This window comes from Ailuropoda melanoleuca, chromosome 2 (genome assembly GCF_002007445.2).
Source record: "Ailuropoda melanoleuca isolate Jingjing chromosome 2, ASM200744v2, whole genome shotgun sequence".
Lineage (NCBI taxonomy): Eukaryota > Metazoa > Chordata > Mammalia > Carnivora > Ursidae > Ailuropoda > Ailuropoda melanoleuca.
In genome coordinates this window covers 13,882,295-13,902,148 of record NC_048219.1, presented here as the reverse complement: position 1 = coordinate 13,902,148, position 19,854 = coordinate 13,882,295, and the positions used below count along the sequence as shown (strand labels likewise).

The 19,854-nt window shown below is 36.8% G+C and overlaps 1 protein-coding gene across 8 annotated transcripts in view; it reads right to left on the bottom strand.

The window, feature by feature from the left end:
- Positions 1–5,994: 5,994 nt before the first annotated feature.
- Positions 5,995–19,854, bottom strand: part of AGO3 (argonaute RISC catalytic component 3) — a 128,656-nt gene continuing 114,796 nt past the window's right edge. For all 8 annotated transcript variants that reach the window (XM_034649102.1, XM_019797391.2, XM_034649109.1 and 5 more), the window contains one exon: positions 5,995–19,397. In XM_034649102.1, the coding sequence (XP_034504993.1) occupies positions 19,289–19,397 (109 nt within the window). In that variant the 3' untranslated portion in view covers positions 5,995–19,288. The remainder of the gene's footprint in view (positions 19,398–19,854) is intronic.

Genomic DNA, 19,854 nt, shown 5'->3' with positions numbered 1-19,854 from the left:
GAGAGAGGGAACACAAGCAGGGGGACTGGGAGAGGAAGAAGCAGGCTCATAGCAGAGGAGCCTGATGTGGGGCTCGATCCCATAACGCCAGGATCACGCCCTGAGCCGAAGGCAGACGCTTAACCGCTGTGTCACCCAGGCGCCCCGTGATGTTGCTCTTTTTCTAGGATTAAGGAAGACGGAAAAAAGTTCTTGGACAAATGAATTGCTGGAAGAAATGAAGAAATTTTAGTTTATGTTTTGAAACATTTTCTAACAGAGAAGTAAATAAATATGGCAGAATGGTGGTGGCTTTAGCATGTATCTGTGACTATGGTGGTGGGCTTGGTGTTCATGCCTCACGACGTCGCTGCACATCCTGGCCAAGGGAAGAAGATATTAGCGGAAAAGGTCAGACAGCTGATGGACTGGACCAAGAAAAACAGAGTGGTAGGAACGAGTGATGCCATGTTCTATCATTTTGTACTAGAAACACCAAGAAACTACTGTTATTGTGATGTTTACCTCTCTACAGAAGTTTAGATCATGTGTGATATGCAAAAGTGCTGGGGCGCCTGGGTGGCTCAGTTGGGTAAGTGGCTGCCTTCAGCTAGGGTCCTGGGATCGAGCCCTGCATTGGCCTCTCTGCTCAGCCGGGAGTTGGCTTCTCCCTCACTCTCCTTCTTCTCTGCTCTCTCTCTCTCTCAAATAAGTACATAAATAAAATCTTTAAAAAATATGCAAAAGTGCTGCTGAAGAATTTCAGATCTTGACAAATTCCTGGCAGCGCTCCAGTGCATTCAACAATAAGGTATTTTTGTGATGATGGATTATGATGAAAGCCCTGAGGCCTTTCAGATACTCCAGCTGATGTCACTTCCAAGTGTCTTCCACTTTTCCGCTAAGAGGAAATTTATGTCAGGTGACATTTACCATTTGGAGGGAAGGGGTATCACAGCTGAGCGCATAGCCGAATGGTAGCTGTGAGAACCGAGAGAGGAGAGACCAACACGAGAATCAGACAGCCTACAGATGATCATGACCCCTTCAAGCTGGGAGTATTTTTGGCTCTTATTGGTGGATTTGTGTATTTATGGAAATGGAATAGGAAATTTATTTTTAACGAAAACTTGTGGGCAGCGTCAGCTCTGTGTTTTGTGATCGTGATGACATCTGGTCAAACGTGGACTTACATAAAAAGAGCCCCATATGCTCAAAGGGATCCTTGAACAGGACACATACATTATATCCATGCAGTGGGTTACACTCAGTTTGCGGCAGAAATAGACATCATTTCTCTGTGTAATGTGTGCATTACCCTGGGGTGGTGCTCATAGATAAAGCAGCCACATCTCATTTGAACGTTATGGAGAGGACGATGAGCTCGACTGGCACGGGTTTAGTCGTGCTTTCTTCAGCTGGCTGCTCTTTTTCTCCGGACGTAAGGAACCTAAGTATCCATTCAGCAGTCTCATGGGTTTTAAAGGATTCTAGAGATACAGACAACGAAGCAAGACGTTTTTTAAAATGTGAAAAAAAAATGAAAAGAGAAGAATGTGAACTCATAACTTTTTTTTAAGTGATTGAGATTTAGTCACAGGAGACGGAGTGCTTTGGCGACAACAAGCCATTTTCTCTCAAAATCTGTGAAGTCTGATAATATGTATCTTCTCTGTTCTCAATTTTCGCCTCCCAGTAAGTGTCAGAGATGACCTAATTTAGTGAATTCCAACGATTCAGATCCTCAGAGAGGTACAACTTCTACCCAATCAGAACAGTGTTTAAAAGTATTTTAGGGGCGCCTGGGTGGCACAGCGGTTAAGCGTCTGCCTTCAGCTCAGGGAGTGATCCCGGTGTTATGGGATCAAGTCCCATATCAGGCTCCTCTGCTATGAGCCTGCTTCTTCCTTTCCCACTCCCCCTGCTTGTGTTCCCTCTCCCGCTGGCTGTCTCTATCTCTGTCGAATAAATAAATAAAATCTTTAAAAAAAAAGTATTTTAACTGCTAGGTGGCAGCTGATCTTATTCTAATATGAAAAATAATACCTCGATAAGGTAGCCCCCACATCTAGCTACTGAAGAGAACTATATGGCCTCTCCTGGAGGGGTATCTTGCCCAGCCAACTTTGTGTTGTCTTCCGAAGCCTAAGTGTCTTTCTGTAGCATGCACTTCCAATGCCCAGAGACAGATGCAGTAGGACTTCACGCTGTTGCCCAAGTCTTTCCCAACGAGGTTTGCTACTGTGCTGCTTGATCGTTGTAGACGTTATAAACTGACTACCGGAGCATCATTTCTTCATGACCGTTAACTTCCTTTTCTCTGGAGAGACTTCACATAAATTATCTTTCCCTATTTTTTCTTTCAAGTGGCTCATCTCTAACAAAATAGAAGTTCCCATTTTGGTGTTGACTTGAAAGTTGTTTTCTATTTAAATCTAACAGGAAAATGGGTGTAAAGACAGTTCACAGGATGAATGATAATTTCGTTCATCTTTTTCTATTTAGCAGCATGCGAAAATATCAGTTAGTTCCAATATGCAGAAATACCAAACCGAACATCTTAAAAGCTGTTCTACTTCAGCCTTTCTCCCTGTTAAGTGGAAAAGCAAAGTACAAATTTGAAGGCCTATTTTCGTGTACCTTCTTTCTTGTCTTATGTAGATAATCAAGGTTAAGTCCTAAGCAGCTTACTAACATGCCTGGCAGATGACGGTGGAGACTGAAGTTGAGGTCTGCTAGTGAATCAAATTCTGGCCTTCCCTCTGGAAATGGCTGTTTTAGAAATGTGACAACTGTGCTTGTGAAAATGTTTTTCAAGCAACAACAACTTGGTGTCACATTTAAGAGTTTTGCTTTAAATTGGGACTGGCTTTGGCTATGTACAGTTAAGTAACCCTTCTCCAAAGTCTGGTGGAAGATCTTGAGGTTTTATAGAAGAGTTGTTGCCAGACAAGTTCGGTATCATTGTCCCAGAGTAAATTATTATTATTATTAAAATATTTTATTTGACAGAGAGAGAGATAGCCATTGAGACAGGGAACACAAGCAGGGGGAGTGGGAGAGGAAGAAGCAGGCTCCCAGCAGAGAAGCCTGATGTGGGGCTCGATCCCAGAACGCCAGGATCACGCCCTGAGCCGAAGGCAGACACTTAATGACTGCGCCACCCAGACACCCCTATTATTATTTTTTAATGTAAGCTCCATGCCCAACGTGGGGCTTGAATCAAGAGTTGCATGCTGTACAAACTGAGCTAGACAGGCGCCCTATACATTTTTTTTTTTTTTTTAAAACACAGACTGGGTGGAAATATGTGACCTCTCTCACTTCAGGTGTTTTTTTCCTTGTTCGTACATTACTCCAAAAGGAACTGCTTGACTCTAGCCTCATTTCCGGTTTATTTTCAGCTGGTCTTGCCCTTGTCTTGAGATTGCCAGGGCAGAGACTTAGGTGAGGTGTGCTTGCTCACACAGCATCGTGGTCAAAAATGGCTGCTGCTCCCATTACATTTGCCCTGGAGGTTGAAACAATTTTTATTACCCCATTTGATTTTCTCTTCTTATCTTCATAGCCCACACTTCTTGCATAAGAAGGAAAAATCTCTCAGTTAAAATGAATGGAAAGTAGCTTGCCATATTCAAAGTAAAATGTTATACTTGTACTCAGATTTTCAAATTAATATCTAAAGGGCCGTAAGGTAGACACTAGTCATACTTTTGTATTAAAGGTTTAGATAGCACCTCTTACTAGATTTTAAAAAATACTATTCAAAGGGATACCACCCTTTTATAATCTAAAATCTTTATGAGAGTACACAAATAAATTAGAAAAATTAAACTCATAAAATATATAAAGATGGTTAAACAACTTAATGTTACATTTGCATAGAATACAAAGAACATTTTGAATTATGTCTGAATGACAGTGGTTACAGAAATCCAGTCTGGGGCAGTATAAAAACTATTCCTATGGTCCCACCTGGGGTACCAAAAAAAACCCCACCCCAAAACAAAAACTCCTATGTTCTGTTTTTGGTATTGGTTTTTGCAAGATAATGTGCAAATTCCATTTAGTAAGATCAAAGACAGAGAATATTGTACATTTAGCAGTTTCAAGTACTTTGGGGCTATTTCTAAATCACTTAGCAAAAAAGTCTGTTAACGGTTTTGTTTCAGCTGAGAATCGGATGTCGTATCAGGCTTCATAATCCTAAGCCTCTAATGTGTCTATAATTATAAAAACATTTTGAACCCAAGCATTATTCTTACCAGAAAACATTTTAATAGAGACAAATATGAGAGAAGTGCTGCTGTATAAAAGCATTACAAAGATTTTATAAACTGTGGAAATTGTACAAGTAACAAAAATGATGGAAGATAGGAAAACAATCATCTTCCTCCTACAGATAAAAGATTTTCAGTCCCCTTTATGATAAAAATATCTTAGGAAATATCGTAGAAGTGATCACATCTTTTCCTGGCATTGACAGATGAGCTTAAATAATTTTCTAAAAGCATCTGCAAGGTATGGAAGTCTTAGCAGCCAAGAACAATCTGTCAAATGATTGGACAAGTGAAACATGGAAACCATGAGAACTTGAGTTCAAGAAGTATGCCACCCCCCTCCAAAAAAGCAAAAACCACCTTGGAATTTTACTTTGGACGGCCACCTCATTTCTGGACGCTTAAGTGTAGTGCTCTGAGCACCCTTTTCTATGAAGAAAGCTTCAAGCAGCTGAGCTCCAATGTAATTGATTTGTTCTGTCCAGTTCATGTCTTCCTAATCAATCAGAGCAGCAGGCTGAACGAGGTGTGCCTCGGTAACCATGCTGCTTTTCTACACTTACCTATGTTATGTGACAGCCTCTCTGATTTTTCAGGGCATGGCCTCAGAGTCATTGTTATACATATTTCCCTCATTTAACTGTATGCATTTGGGTTTAATTATTGATTTTTTTGGAATTTTCCTATACCAGTGTAGTTAGTGGGCAAAGACTGACATTAGAGTGATTCTCTCAATTGTCAAACTTACCAACTGACACATAGAGTTAAAAAACCACCACCACCCATCAGCATTTGTTAGTAAGCTGACTAGTTCTTGTTAGTGTTGGTAACGAGATCACAATCTGTACTGTTAGGGTTAGAGTCTGGGGACATGTAGCTGGGAGAAGACTGGGCAGGGAATACATGTTAGCAGGAGGGGATGTTCTGGAAGACATAAATAGGCTTAGTGGAAATTATGAAGGGACAAGTTTTTCTTCTCTTTTTTTTTTTAAGTTCTGTGCCCAGTGTGGGGCTCGAAGTCAGGACCCCAAGATCAAGTTCTACCGACTGAGTCAGCCAGGTGCCCCACGTTTTTCATACTTAAGCTGGACTGCTTCCAGGTATTGAGCTATCCCCCAGGGAAGGAGCACATCCTCAAAGGGATTATCTCATTTAACGTCCCAACAGCCTATTATCTTCTTTTAATGGAAGAAACTGAGGCTTAGAAGTATCAAGGAACTTGTATAGAGTGTCATGCAATCAGGGTTTGAAGTCAGGACCTCATGACTAAGTCTCGATCCTTTCCACTGCACACACTGGCTCCCTGTACCTAAGCCAGAAAAGCTGTAATCATGACCACACAATACAAAGTTTGGAGCAAAGCTTTTCTTTTTATTGCAATTATTAGTGAAATTTACACTTCAAATTGAAGCTAAGCAACACTAAAACACTAAAATTATTATTTTTTTTAAATTAAGTATTAAAAACAAATACAACACAGAACCCTTCCAATATGCAGAATGGCAGAAAAAAGAGGAGTGGTTCTGTCATGGGACATTCTAGTGACAGTTTGGCTCAGGAAGAATTATGACAATTTCGTTAACATAAAATATTATAAGTGACTGAACTGCTTAAAAAGCATCTTCTTCAAGCTTCTCAATCTCAACCCTAAGTATTTTGAAGTAATTTCTTGGGGAAGGTAACTTAACTGAAAGTAGAAAATGTGCTACCAAACCTTAATTACCGAAAAAAGCACTTTTGTTTAAAAACTTTATTTGCCTTCTGCTCATCATAATTACATATAGTCTTCAAGGAATTAAAATGACAACCAAATCCAAAGCCTGGCCCCCAAGTACACAGTGATAGAATTCGGCATTTGGTGTTTCTAATTATACACAGATTACATATATACTGTAGTTTGCTCCCACCTCCGCTTTCCTCTTAATAAAACGTGGCAGTCAAGTTTCCTATCAAGATCTTATCTGGTCATACAGCATATTACAAACTCAGACTCCACTGTTTTAACTGATGTTACTGTGTAACCAAACATTAACAAAGAAAGGCTTATAAACATTTTGAAATTCTGCAGTCTTTATATTACTACAGTAAATTGTTCTTACTTATGAAAAGCCAACAAAAAATATAAGGCCAGACCAGGTGTAAGACAGGATGGGGAAGATGAGGAAGGAGGTTTGAGAGTCCGTCATTTTACCACGCTGAACCTTGGTTTCAGCAGAAATATTTGGCAAAAATAGTTAGTGTGGAAAAGGAGGATGGAGAAAGAGGTTACTCTGATTTTATGTAATAATTCAGTTTTAAAACATACTGATATCAACCCCAAAAATAGTTCACATCTGCAATACAAATAGGCACACACGGTCAAGATGGTTAAAAAGTAAAATTCAAAAGGCTATTTGTCCATCTGCAGGACATTTGCAGGTGGTCCCACCCTCCCCACATGTCCTATATTTACATTTTACTTTTCAGAAAAGCCCCTTTAAAAAGAGTGCTATTTCCTCCTCCATTACTTAGGGTTTAAAAAAAGCAGCAATTATCTAAAGTGGGAGCAGTTAGCAATGCTTTAGGGGTGTGCATTTGTGTGTAATATAAATGTTCTCTAGAGTGAGTTGTCAGATTACACTGGAATGGCTATATTACAATTTTAGTCCCCAAAACACAAAAGAAACACATTATTTTTTTCTATATAAATTTATGTAATACACAGTGTTATAAACAAAGAATATTTATACACACGCACACATACACACACACACCACTGCTTCCCACAGCCTATGAATGCATCCATATACTAGTCCACGAGAATGGTCTTTACTCACAAGATACAGTAATACTTTTATGGGTCCATAACTGAGGAGAGACATTAAAGCAACACATTACAGAAAAAATTGCTTCATTAAAAGTATTCCTGATGTACCGACATTCTTAGCTATCTCAGCAAGGGGGACTTTTTGTTCATTTTCTAAGCCTGAAGCTACCCAACTTTTCACTTTCAGTACCTGTAATTCTCATTACCTTACAAAACGAAGACAGATACCACCATGTTAGTGATGAGCTGGGAAAAGCCCAACGGCCACAAGGAGAGGTCAACATCTGTTGATTAAAAGCAAGTGTTGAGTGCGTCCATACCCTGTGTACCTAAAATGCATCCCTTTTTCTTAACAAATGAAAAAAAAAAACCAAAAAACAACAGGCTTGTCTGTTGCAAAAAAGGAATTGCTTCCACAACCTGTGGTGAGGTGCCCTTGATTACTTCCTAGAAACAAGAGCCCCTTCCCTCCAGAAAAATGGGTAAGCCTGTCAAAATGTGAAGGCTCTACCACCGATCTGTAAAGATAACTCAGTAAGACACCAATCACAGGCTGCCAGGTGTCACGTGCAGATGCTCAGAACTGAATTACAATGAAGGACACAATCTTTTACTGTATTTTAACTTTTACAGATACATGGTGATTGGAAAGCAAGGTCCAACTCCAAGGTCCACTGTCCAAGCACAGTGATGAATGAAATAATCACACTTTCCTTCTTACAACCTAAGCCCCTACTCCAAAAAGAGGTACCAAAAATGGGACAGAAACAAAGGATGACTATCTGGTTGTACACCACCAGCCTTGGATGCCAACATGTAGCAAAAATGCCGGAAGGCAAAGGCAAAGTTAATTTCTGATTATCTGATGGTTTTACCACATGAATCTAATTCAAAATACAATCGTAGCTGCCATAGCACCACTACAAGGAGTTTGGTGTTTGAAGTGACACTTTTGCCCAGGATTATCATAAAGAAAAATTCAGCCTGGGTATCTGGCAGGGGAGAAAGAAACAGGATATGTTTGTAAGTGCACATCAGACCAGGGTAAGGCCTAAGTTTCTCTTGTACCTGTTTGATAAAATGATCCATGGTTAGTGAAGATACTTTCAAAGAGGCAAATCGGACATGAACCCTTCGTACAACACTCTTGTATGATCTTGAACTTCTGAATACCTCGTTTTGGAGAACTCAAGCACTGTCACAAACGTTATCCAATCCTTACAACTTTGTGAGGTAGGTGAGGGCAGGCATTATCACTACCCATTTTTACAAGGAGAAACTAGACCTGGGAAGATGGAGGAAACTGCCTAAGGACGCAGCAAATTAGTGGCAGAGCTCTAACTAAACACCCAAGTCTCTAGCTCATGTTTAGAGCCCTTTCTACTCTCAAAGGCAACACATTTTTCTACAGTCTTTCTCCAGTTGTGGTCTTTTAAAAAGTTCTTGCATTCCAAAACACCTTATACTTTCTCCTTTTACAGCTCAGGCTTGACTAGGAATTGGGTTGAGTTAGAAAGTTTTTTATATAGAATTGTGCACACACCAGGAGGCATATGAGAGATACATCTATGTAACTGAAGCCTGAATAAATCGATACATAAATTAGGAGAAAAGAACAGTCAAATGTTCATCCAATATAATTTCTATATATTTAAGAAGATGTGTCAGAATAAAAACCACAAGTATTTTAAAGTTTAAATCAGTCTGTTTGATTGATTAAAACCAGAAGCTACATTAATTTGCCTTAAGAATATGGGGATCTCTGTTACAGAAGGTTGAAATATTACTTTAAGAATAATTTCTTTATCACTTTAATATATTTCTAATATATATCCTGTTCACTTTATCACTCTCTAGTTAGCAAAAAAAATTATGGCTAGAGATAATATCTGCGGCATTAACACTTTCAATCTTAATTCTCACTGAACAGAGTTAGTATTTCTTTCCTTCTGTAAAACTAAAGTTACGTTCTAACGATTCTCACTGTATCTCTTTCTTGCTTTATCCCTCCCCTTTATTTTTGAGAGAGAGAGAGAGTATATGGGTCGGGGTGGGGAGAGAACTGTACAATTCATAAATGGCATAAAACATCGATTATATCACAGAACGATGGCACTCAAGCAAATTAAAGAATGGCATGTTCAAAGGAAAACTTGTGGAACCCAAACATGAAAAGAGTGCTCAGATAGTCTCTCAATCAAGATATAGCTTGTGGGGGCGCCTGGGTGGCACAGCGGTTAGGCGTCTGCCTTCGGCTCAGGGCGTGATCCTGGCGTTATGGGATCGAGCCCCACATCAGGCTCCTCCGCTATGAGCCTGCTTCTTCCTCTCCCACTCCACCTGCTTGTGTTCCCTCTCTCGCTGGCTGTCTTTATCTCTGTCAAATAAATAAATAAAATCTTAAAAAAAAAAAAAAGATATAGCTTGTGGTGTGTTATCCTCCTTCCCCAAGTATTTTAAAAACTCTATTATTTATTCATAGTGGAATTCTGTATAAATGACCTTTAAATCCTTTTTCTTTTCTTCCTTTTTTAAAGAGGAGAAAGGGGTTGCACCCTGGGTTAAGACATGAGAAAGCTTCTGGCAAACATTTTAAGAATCTTCTTTTAAGGGACAAACTATTAGAAAATTTCTCATAGTGGGGCGCCTGGGTGGCACAGCGGTTAAGCGTCTGCCTTCGGCTCAGGGCGTGATCCCGGTGTTCTGGGATCGAGCCCCACATCAGGCTCTTCCACTATGAGCCTGCTTCTTCCTCTCCCACTCCCCCTGCTTGTGTTCCCTCTCTTGCTGGCTGTCTCTCTCTGTCAAATAAATAAATAAAAACTTAAAAAAAAAAGAAAAGAAAAAAAAAGAAAATTTCTCATAGTGCTTACTACTCCTGGCGTTTGACTTAGAAGAAGAGTACATGCACATTTGCAGGGTTGTCATCAATAATATGAGATCACTCCCTTTCTTTGAAACGGAGATATCTGCAAGTTAATTACCACTGGAGATCCAAGTCTGTTGCTAACAAAACCAAAGCTTCCTCTTGTTAAGCAAGCTGGGCCCAAATTGTATCCATTAACCTGGCTGAACTATGTTAGGCAAGATTTCCCCTTCATTACAACGTATCTGTGTTTTCCCCAAATCTTTCACCAAAAACATTTTCTTTACAGGAAAGGCTACCTTGTCTGGAAAGGTCCTGCTTGGCGTTTTCTATGTAAAGGGAAAAGCCATGTCGGTAGCAATGCCATGGCTCTATTTAAGGATAAATACTTCATTTCTTTGTTATTATTCAGAAGCAACTTCCAAGATTTCTCTAACTTAACAAGAAGAGATGCAGCTTTACGTCTGGGACAACAGCAGAAAATAAATTTAGGGGACAGAGAACTCTTCTTAGGTCTCTTCTGTAGGTTCATTGAGCAAGTCCCTCGTTTACTACGTGGTTGTGAGAACTAGGCAATTATGAGACAGCTGTAAGGTATCTAAGGCTCCCAGCAAAGAAGCCTTTCCCACACCCCTTCACTACACACCTCACAGTCCCACCAGTCCATTTCTTTACAAAGACCTCCTGTTTCCAAAGGTTTTTAGAATAAAGATAGTCACATCTGCAACATTTAGTGGAGTTTTTCCTTGTTTGGTTCTAAAAATATTATTAAAGGGCCAAATTAAGGAGTTTTGTTTGTCCTTCCAATTAAAGCATGGAGTAAATAAGGATGGGAAGTTTCAGGCATTAAATACCGGAGCAATCGCCTTTTCTAGTCTCTGGCCACAGCCTGTTACACTTCAAGCATAAAAATTATAGATGTGAACACAGTTAATTTTTGGAAATAATAAAACCCAAACCAGCAAAGCTCTAATACCAACACGCCCATCTGTCTTCCACTCACACAGTTCTTTTTTGGGGTGAACTATTACTGCACAAATACTTCCTTAGGAGGTGGGCTATGAACAGGAACATGTCACCAAGTACTTCACCGTGTAATTCAGTACTGATGCCAGGTACCCCGATTTATGGAGCCAACAGTTAAAAGAGGAAAAGAAGCTCTATGTGTCAGGTTCCTATGAATTTTCAGAAGGAAAAAAAAAAAAAGAAAGAAAGGACTACTTCTACTCCAGGTTGCCTTAAAAATGCTGGTCTACAAGAATTACATGCCCGTCAACACAGAACAATGTTGAAACATAATGAATAAAACTATTAATGTTATACGCACAATAAATGCCCTCAAGAAGTGGCAGACACTTGCAACAAAAATATATCTTGACTGCTTGAAACGTATTTAATAGCAACAAATTCCTATAACCAGAGTACCAGTCTTCAATCAGTACTTAATGTGGGGGTGAAGGAAGTAGCTGAGAATAGTACATAAGTAAAAACAAAACAAAACAAAACACACACACACACACACAAAACCAAACTACTATAACTGGCAAAAATGCAGAAAAAAACATGACTAATGTCTATAGGAAATCATATGCTGATTCACTTAAAATTATAAAATTTTACATAATATAAAAATAACATTTTCCTAATTACAATTACTTGAAACTTTCTCATTTACCCCCTCAGTGGAAAGAATATGGTACAGCAAAATGTCATACACTGAGCCCCAATAATTTAGAATTTAAAACTCAGAGGATGGGATAAAATTTATCTTTTAAATTCTTACAGAAAAGTGGCTTTCCAAGCAAATTCACAATGTAAAAATACTATGGACATATTTTACTTAAGAGAATTCACTCTTTTCACATGCCTTTGTAAAAAGTCAGTGTGCACTGCAATACTAATAATCTTATCTAGTCACTAGGAAACTGGAGTGACCATAATTGCTTGAAATTAATATTCTATAATCAATGATTTTCACTGTCTTCTTGCATTCATAAATTATTACTTAGATTTTTAATTAGCTGAAATACTATATTACTCTGTCTGCTTTTCTACCTGGCCACTTAGACTCTCTTTCTTCACTGATGCTCAGGGTTGAATCAACTTTGAAAGTATGCTAGGGAAATGACCGGGGTAGCAAATCTTTCATTTGATATAACTATGGGGGTGGGAAGGAAATCTCATTTCAAAGTCAGTTATCAAGACTTCTGGATCATTTATTATTTGTTTACCAGGCCTATATAAAAATATCATAATCCTAATGCTGGATGATGTGACCATTTAAATAGTTTCAATGTAGTTCAAATTAAAAAAAGAAATGTTAACAATCATTTATATGACAAGTTCCCCCAAAACTGCAGATCAGGTAAAATAAATCCAATCTGTTAGTGTTAGCTTGCTACTTAAGGGAAAGAAATCTAACTTATAGAAAAGCCCCATCTCCCCCTCCATATTTAGAAATCTATCTAAAGACTGTCTTTAATGCCCACTATATAAACAACATTAAATATTCTAAGTTAGAAAATAGTGTTAACAGTTTATTGGTAAAAATCCAAACTCTAGACTTTATGGAATTAGTAGTTTGGTTGGTATATTAACATTCCATCTTAATCTTTGCTAATATTACAAAGAAAGAGGAAAAGCTAGAAATATCTATAAAAATAAAATACCTTAAAACCAACATCTAAGCAAAATATAAAAGTTGCACACAAATTGCCAATAAATATAAACATCACAATAGAAAAATTAATATTAAAAAAATAAACTCATAATTCCTATTAAGACATTATAAAAAATGAAAAAGTTTAATGTGCACGTATATTTGCAAACAGACACAGTACACTCCAAACAATCGATATAATTTTACTATCATTATTACATAATGCAGCATACAAGGTTACTGAGGTGTGGTGTTTTTTTGTTTTTAGTCTATTCTTTTCTGGAGAAATGCTCACCAAATTCACAAGAACTGGTTAGGTGATCATTTACTGCTGTTTACTAGTACTAGTAAACAGTCCAGGGGAAAACTGCTTTCTGGTAGATTGCTACATTTCTAGTAAGTATGAATGGTTCTGCTATTACCCTTCATATTGCTTATTTCCTCCAAAGCCCAATTTTGCATGTTGCATTTCTAATTAACTGACTACACCCTTTTAGATGCACTGTCATCATTTTTCATAGTTTCCCCCCATGGTAGAAAAAAAGAGAGAATCACTTAAAATATTTCTTTGTGCCTAAAAGAGAGAATTTCCCTATAGATAGAGATAAAATCATTTTACTTTTTCTCTTAAACTAATTTCTATGATGACTTGGCTCTCCTTTTATATATAAGCAGTCTTCTTTAATAAATATTAATTAGAAAAGGATGCCAACAGATATTTACAGAAGGGTCAATCTATGCTTAAAAAAAAAAAAAAGAAAAGGAAAAAAGAAAGGCAGCCTATGACATATAATTCCCTGGGAAGTTACCTTTCCCTTTGGGCACTTGCTACTATGCCTACACTCTTGTTAAAAAGTTTAGCAGATTTGCTTTTTTATGTGCCTTACAGATTACCTTCAACACAGCTGAGAACTGAAAGGGTTAATTCTGTTAAAAATTTATTTTTCGAACTTACAAAACACATTTGGTGAGCATTTACCTAGATGCTTTACTGAATAAAACCTTTACTTGGTTCCCTTGGACCAGATTCAAGACAACGAGTAACATTATTTATATGAAACTGTCACACTCTTGGAGTTCTAAAATAATTTATTTTAAATTTTTAGTCTCGTGCTACCTGAAAAATAAAAATCTACAGCACCATCTTCTGAAAAGGCACTTTCTAAGAACCGCCTTGCTTTAAAAATGATTTAAAAATTTAATTCAGCTCTACCCTGAAGAACATCTTTGCTTTACTGAGACCCTAACATAGACACACTAGGTTTTGGTTACTTCAGACATTGATTTCAAAAAGGAAGGGAGACCAATGGCCGGACAGATCAATTAACAGGATCTTAATTTTGTCACACTCTTTGTTACCTCATACTTCAACAGGGTTTCTTACTGGTAAATCTCAACCTTCCATATTAAATTTATTATCTATTTTTAATTCAAATTAAAATCTTTAGTTTCCATACTTTAAGAACATTAGATTCTTGAGGTTTAATGAACACTGTAAAAATCTAGAGTACTATCTTTGCTGGGTAAAGAAACATAACAATTCAACCAGCAGTAGAATAGTATTAGCACACACCTTGACCATTATACATTAGTTAAAAAAAAACTATTTTGACCAACATGGAAAACTATAAACTGAAGTGTACCATTTTTAAAAGTAGGAAGAAGTCAAAAAATATTTTCTCCCTTTGAGATATCTATAGAAAGAGAGAGGGAGTGAGAGAGGGAGAGAGAGATTAATTTTTTTCCTCCTGAGAGTCAGCTTAGGTTTCACTAATCATGGTATCATTTCTAACACTGTCACTGATCAAGAACGTTCTTATGAGCAGACATTATTTTTAAAAAGATTTTTTGGAGAAAACTCTTTCACATTTCTGTACTGATTTTACACATCTATTCTTGTCATATTTATTTTGACTCCTATAGAATCATGAAAGTGCTTTGTATGATCAAATGGGAAGGATACAGGAAAATAAAGACAGACTCTAGAGTCAGGGTTATACTGCCACTCAGGGAGGCCTCACTTGATATATAGAAAGTCTCCCAACTATTATTATTGAAGCTTTAAGACATCCATGAATTTTCAAAAAGAATGAAAAGGATTAAAACTTTATATGGATTAAAAAAGCAAAATAAAGATGCCAAGTCAATGATGTCTTTTTGCAGCTTGACTGATAACTCACAAAAGATAATTTAAGTAGCAAGTTATTATAGAAGTAACCTGTCTTTTAACAAGACTCAATAGGAGAACATCTAAGAGATGATTTAACCAAATATTTAACTCAGGTTTAATGATACCGAATAAAAATTATACAGTTATCAGTTAAGCTTTTTGCAAAATATTTCTATCAAGTTTGAAATAGCAAGACTACAAAATATTCTAGCTGAATCCAAGTGGCTAGCTTGATGGATTTCATAAAAATCACCACCCTTGGCAAATTCATGTTAGCTTCTGAAAACACCAAAGTTCTTTAACAATGGTCTCTAATTCCTGGCCAATAATCCATCTAATTACTTCAGATCTATTACTGGCACTCTGAGTGTTGACATCTTCCTTAAACACTGAGATCCTCTGCCAGCCATGTCTACTGAATGGCAACTCAGATTTTATTTCCTTTAAGTCTGTCATGACGAAGCCTGTCACGCTGTCATACTAAAATCCATTACAAAATATACAAGTAAACATTAGGCAGTGGTGGGTCATCAGAGAACCTAGTTTGGAAAACTAGTATGGGTCTTTAGAAGGCGAGGAGTCCCCATGCTAGAAGGTAGAGATGAATCTTTATCAAGTGCCTTCCACAACACCCGGTACATTCCCACTAGAATCCTTTCTAGACTCTTCTAGGAAGAGAAATAAATTAATAGATTACAAACAGGTAGATTTCCAGAGAAGAACTTTTTTTTTTCTGAGTAACTTGTTAGAAGGTAAAATATTAAAAAATAAAGGGCATCTGTACTTCTGTGAAAATATGCCAAATACCAGTACTGAGGAGGCTGAGGTACCCTTTTGCAAAACCGCTGAAGTAAAAATCCACATATCTAAGACAAAGAGTATCCTAATATTAAATTGAAACTAAAACGGCAGCACCCTTTGTTACCTTGTTATTTCAGGTTCTTAATCTTATTTAGGAAAAAAAAAGGGGGGGGTGTCTAACACTAGCCTCCAATCCTGCTCATCTCCTTATCCTTTAGTGCAGTAACTGTCGGACTCTACATAATTAAATAAATATAGCAGCTACAGTATTACGAATGTATGGTCCTCGATGCCAGTAACTTGATACTGTAATAACGTATATCTGCACTTTACCCAGACACATTTGCCATCCAGAATATACATTAAACTCCCAACTCTTCTTCACATGAAAATCAATTATACCAGTGGCTGGGACTGACATTTTAAAGTCACTCTCATGCATCATAGAAAACAGCAGACCAAAATTTAGCATTCATTATATAGTTTAGTGAGCAAAGGCAGGAACAGAAAGGTCACTGTCGAGTTTCATGACCTTTAAATTCAAAACAATCTTTTTAATTTTTTTTTTTAGTAAAAAAAGATCAGGAATTCTACACCGGAAGTGCAATAATAATTAAAACAAATTTCAAAAAGTACTTGCCACCTAGTTTTTTATCTTAAATTCTAAGCACAAGGCTTCTTTTAATTAAGTTTGATATACCAATTTGTTAGTAAGCAAAATATACTATACATATTCTTTCAAGTTAACCAACCTTAAACTAGCAATGTGAAACTGTAAGAAAGAAACCCTAAAAAAGAACTCACTTTAAAGGTAAAGCTTTATATTAAAAAAATTGTTTTTCCTCAGTAAAAGTCCTTCTAAATAGATTTAAATTATGGGTTTCATTCTAGCATATGGAAACTAAGGTGAAGCAGTAAATAGGGAAAAGGTATCTACAATTCTTTCCTGGGCCCTACAGTTTCCCACATTAAGTCTGTGTAACTTCCATTGGTAAAGGAAGGTGTCTTACTCATACTGAGAAAGCACACAGCAATCAAGGTTTTAGCATCTAGGATACACTATTTTCTTCTCCTATTCATGTTCCCGACTATATTCAGTGAAATTTCAATGTTAAAAAAAAATACATGCTTTCTAGGAAATTTTTGGAGGAGAGGGGGAGGGTTGGGAGAAAAAATGTATATACTATACAAATATTACTTCATGTAAAGAGCTTTGAAACAGTGTTATAAATTGCATTTCAGACACTTCAATAATAAACATACAAAATACAGTACTTTCTTAGTTTTCTGGCAGAGGAAAACAAAAGATTTCATACCTGTTGGAGGACATGGGCTCAGATTTTAGGCTCAAAATACAGTAAATTGGCAATAAAAGTGGATTACAGGTAAGAGAGAAACTGAAGAGCTAATCCATTTGTTACCATGTGCAGATGGAATTCTGAAAGGTTTAACAATGCCCACTGGAAACTATCTGTAGTATCTATACTCTGAACCAGTGCAAAAAAGAAAAAAAAAATTAAAATGCAATTTTCATGAGTCACAAAGTGCAAAGCTCCCCTGAATCCAATGTTACTGATGAACTCGATTTTGACAGCTCTATAATACTTCTGAATATCTTAAAGTGAAATCAATAAAACAGAATCAATGTAAATCTTCTTCCACATTTCAGTGATTTAACTTATTTAAAATGATCAAACTCCTAACTTCCTTTGCCACCGTAACCCTAATTTTAAAAGGAAAGTTACACTGCTGATAAATTGGCAAAAAATGTTTTTAAAATATCATTTTATATTTTCCTGATTCATTTGAGTAAATGAAAATGGGCACCTAATCAGTATGATTGTTCAATAAACGTGATTTATTTTCAAAGAATTAAATGTCTTCTAAATATTAAGCTATTCACTTTTTTTTTTTTTTTTAAGTAGGCTCCGTGACCAATGTGGGGCTTGAACTCACAACCCCGAGATCAAGAGTCACATGCTCTAGTGACGGAGCCAGCCAGGTGCCCCTACTCACTGTCATTTCTTAAATCAAAGCTCAACTCTTATCTCTAATATTCAAGGTCAAATTCACTTAGGAAATTTAACTTCCTTCATTTTCATTACAATTTTTAGAAGACAGGCTTTAAACTTGAAAAATTACAAAACTTTCCTTCTGAAATTAAGGCTGTATTACTTTGCCCTTTTAAAATTATGGAGGTGCTGTTTCTCCCACTATCCGTGGTAAAGATATCAAACGGACACAGCTTTCCTTTAAAACTGCTTATTGCACTAAAAGACAGCAGAACAAGTTGTCAGTTCTTAAAATAAACATGATTACATTTCTATAAAAGATGTTGCCAATACAGTTCTCTAATTATTAAAGCACTATTCTAATAAATATGAAAGAAAAGGAAGCTGTACTTCAAAACACATACATATATGTTTATATATACGCACATATATATAAAAATATATATATATGAAAATCACATTAAGGTATGAGAGGCAGCAAGTAAACTAGCAAAAAAAAAAAATTAAAATTAAAAAACCCCTCAAGAACACCTTCTCTCTCTCCACCCAATTTCAGAGGCCTCAACCCTAAAGAGTTCCAATCATTTAGAATATTTGCCCTTTATAAAAGCTATAAGGGATTTTCATGTATAACCCATAGAAACAGAAGGCTTTAGAATACATATCACTTACAGAGAGAAATTTCTGAGTTACAACTTCTGACAAGGTTTTATATTTATAGCAGCTTTAACAAAATAAAGAAAAAGAATAGTTTACGGTTGCTACTGCTTATGTACACATTGCACAAATGGCAAATGTAGTTTCAGAGCAGGAGGGGGCAGACACGCACTCTCACAGAAACATTATATATATACACACATATATATGTATATATATATAAAATTTTGTTTCTTAAGAAAGCAATATCAAGAGTTGAGGACTTGCAATTGTGTATGAGACAAGAGACAGGAGTAGGGTGTGCAAAATTAAAAATAAAAATCTAGTTTGCCATGCTTCATATCCAAATGAACCAGATACATGAACATCTGAATGTCACTGGTAGCATTAGGAAAAAAAAATGTAGGTGATGAAGGCAAGGGAGGTAGAGAGAAAAATCAAAGTGGTGGTGGGAAAATAATAAAAGGGAAAGAAAGTTCCCCAGTGGAATGAACTATAAAATACACGCACAGACACATATATATCTATTATCAGTGTAGATCTAGATATATATGCATGTGAAGTATACATGTATATATTTAAAATATACACAGATACCTTTTACAAGAATACACGAATGCACATTAATTTTTTTGCACACATAATCGTGAACAATCACTTTGATTATTCATGTAGGTGTGTTTTTTTTTTTAAACTGTCATTTACTTTTTCTTTACTTTTTTTTTTTTTTGCAAAGATAGTTGTGCTGCCAAGCAACTTGAGGTAAAGGCATTAAAAGGGTTAGACTACAAGAAAGTGAAAACAAAACAATGGCGATACTTCCTAAGGAGACCGCACAAAAAAGCAGTTGGCTGGTTTCATATTGCATAATGGTGCTGTGTTCCTTGATGAAGTAAACAATCTTCCTTGTATCAACATAAAAATCAGACCCTGGTCCCCACACAGTGTTGGTTGCTGTATGGCTGGAGGCATCCCCACTTAACTGACTCCACTGGAAACATATGCTGTATGTCGATGCATCTTTCAGTTCTTCCTCTCAGAGAATATTCTTGGACTTTTTAAGCAAAGTACATTGTGCGTAAGGTATCTTGGTGAATCTGTACAGCCTTGGCAAGAGCTTGTGGATCTCGCCCATTGCTCTGTCCTGAAACGTGACTTCCTTCAGCACTGTAAGAGAAGTGGCAGTGAACACAAAAACAAACCCTATTCTGATGTAGTAATTTTGAAAAATATTACTTGTAGAAAATTTCAAAAATATTTAAAAAAAAATAGAGGCTGGTATAATGAATTGCTGTTTCTATCACCCAGCTCCAATAATTATTAACTCAAGGCCAATTTTGTTTTACTTCTCTCACCTCACCAGGATTGTTAGAAGTAAATCCCAGGCATACTATCATTTTGTCCATCAGCAACAATCTCTCCCTTGAATTAATTCCGTAGAGCAACTAAATCACTATACCATTCTAGTCCTTACAATCCTAAAGTGTACATTTTAATGGGAACCCTTATTTTGGGCAGTCAGTTCTGCCTGTCGCTGCTTTTCACAGGGATCGCTGACTCCTCTAACAGCTTGTGGAACTTTAATTCTAAATGGCAGTACTTTATGGTAAACATAGGGAGGAAA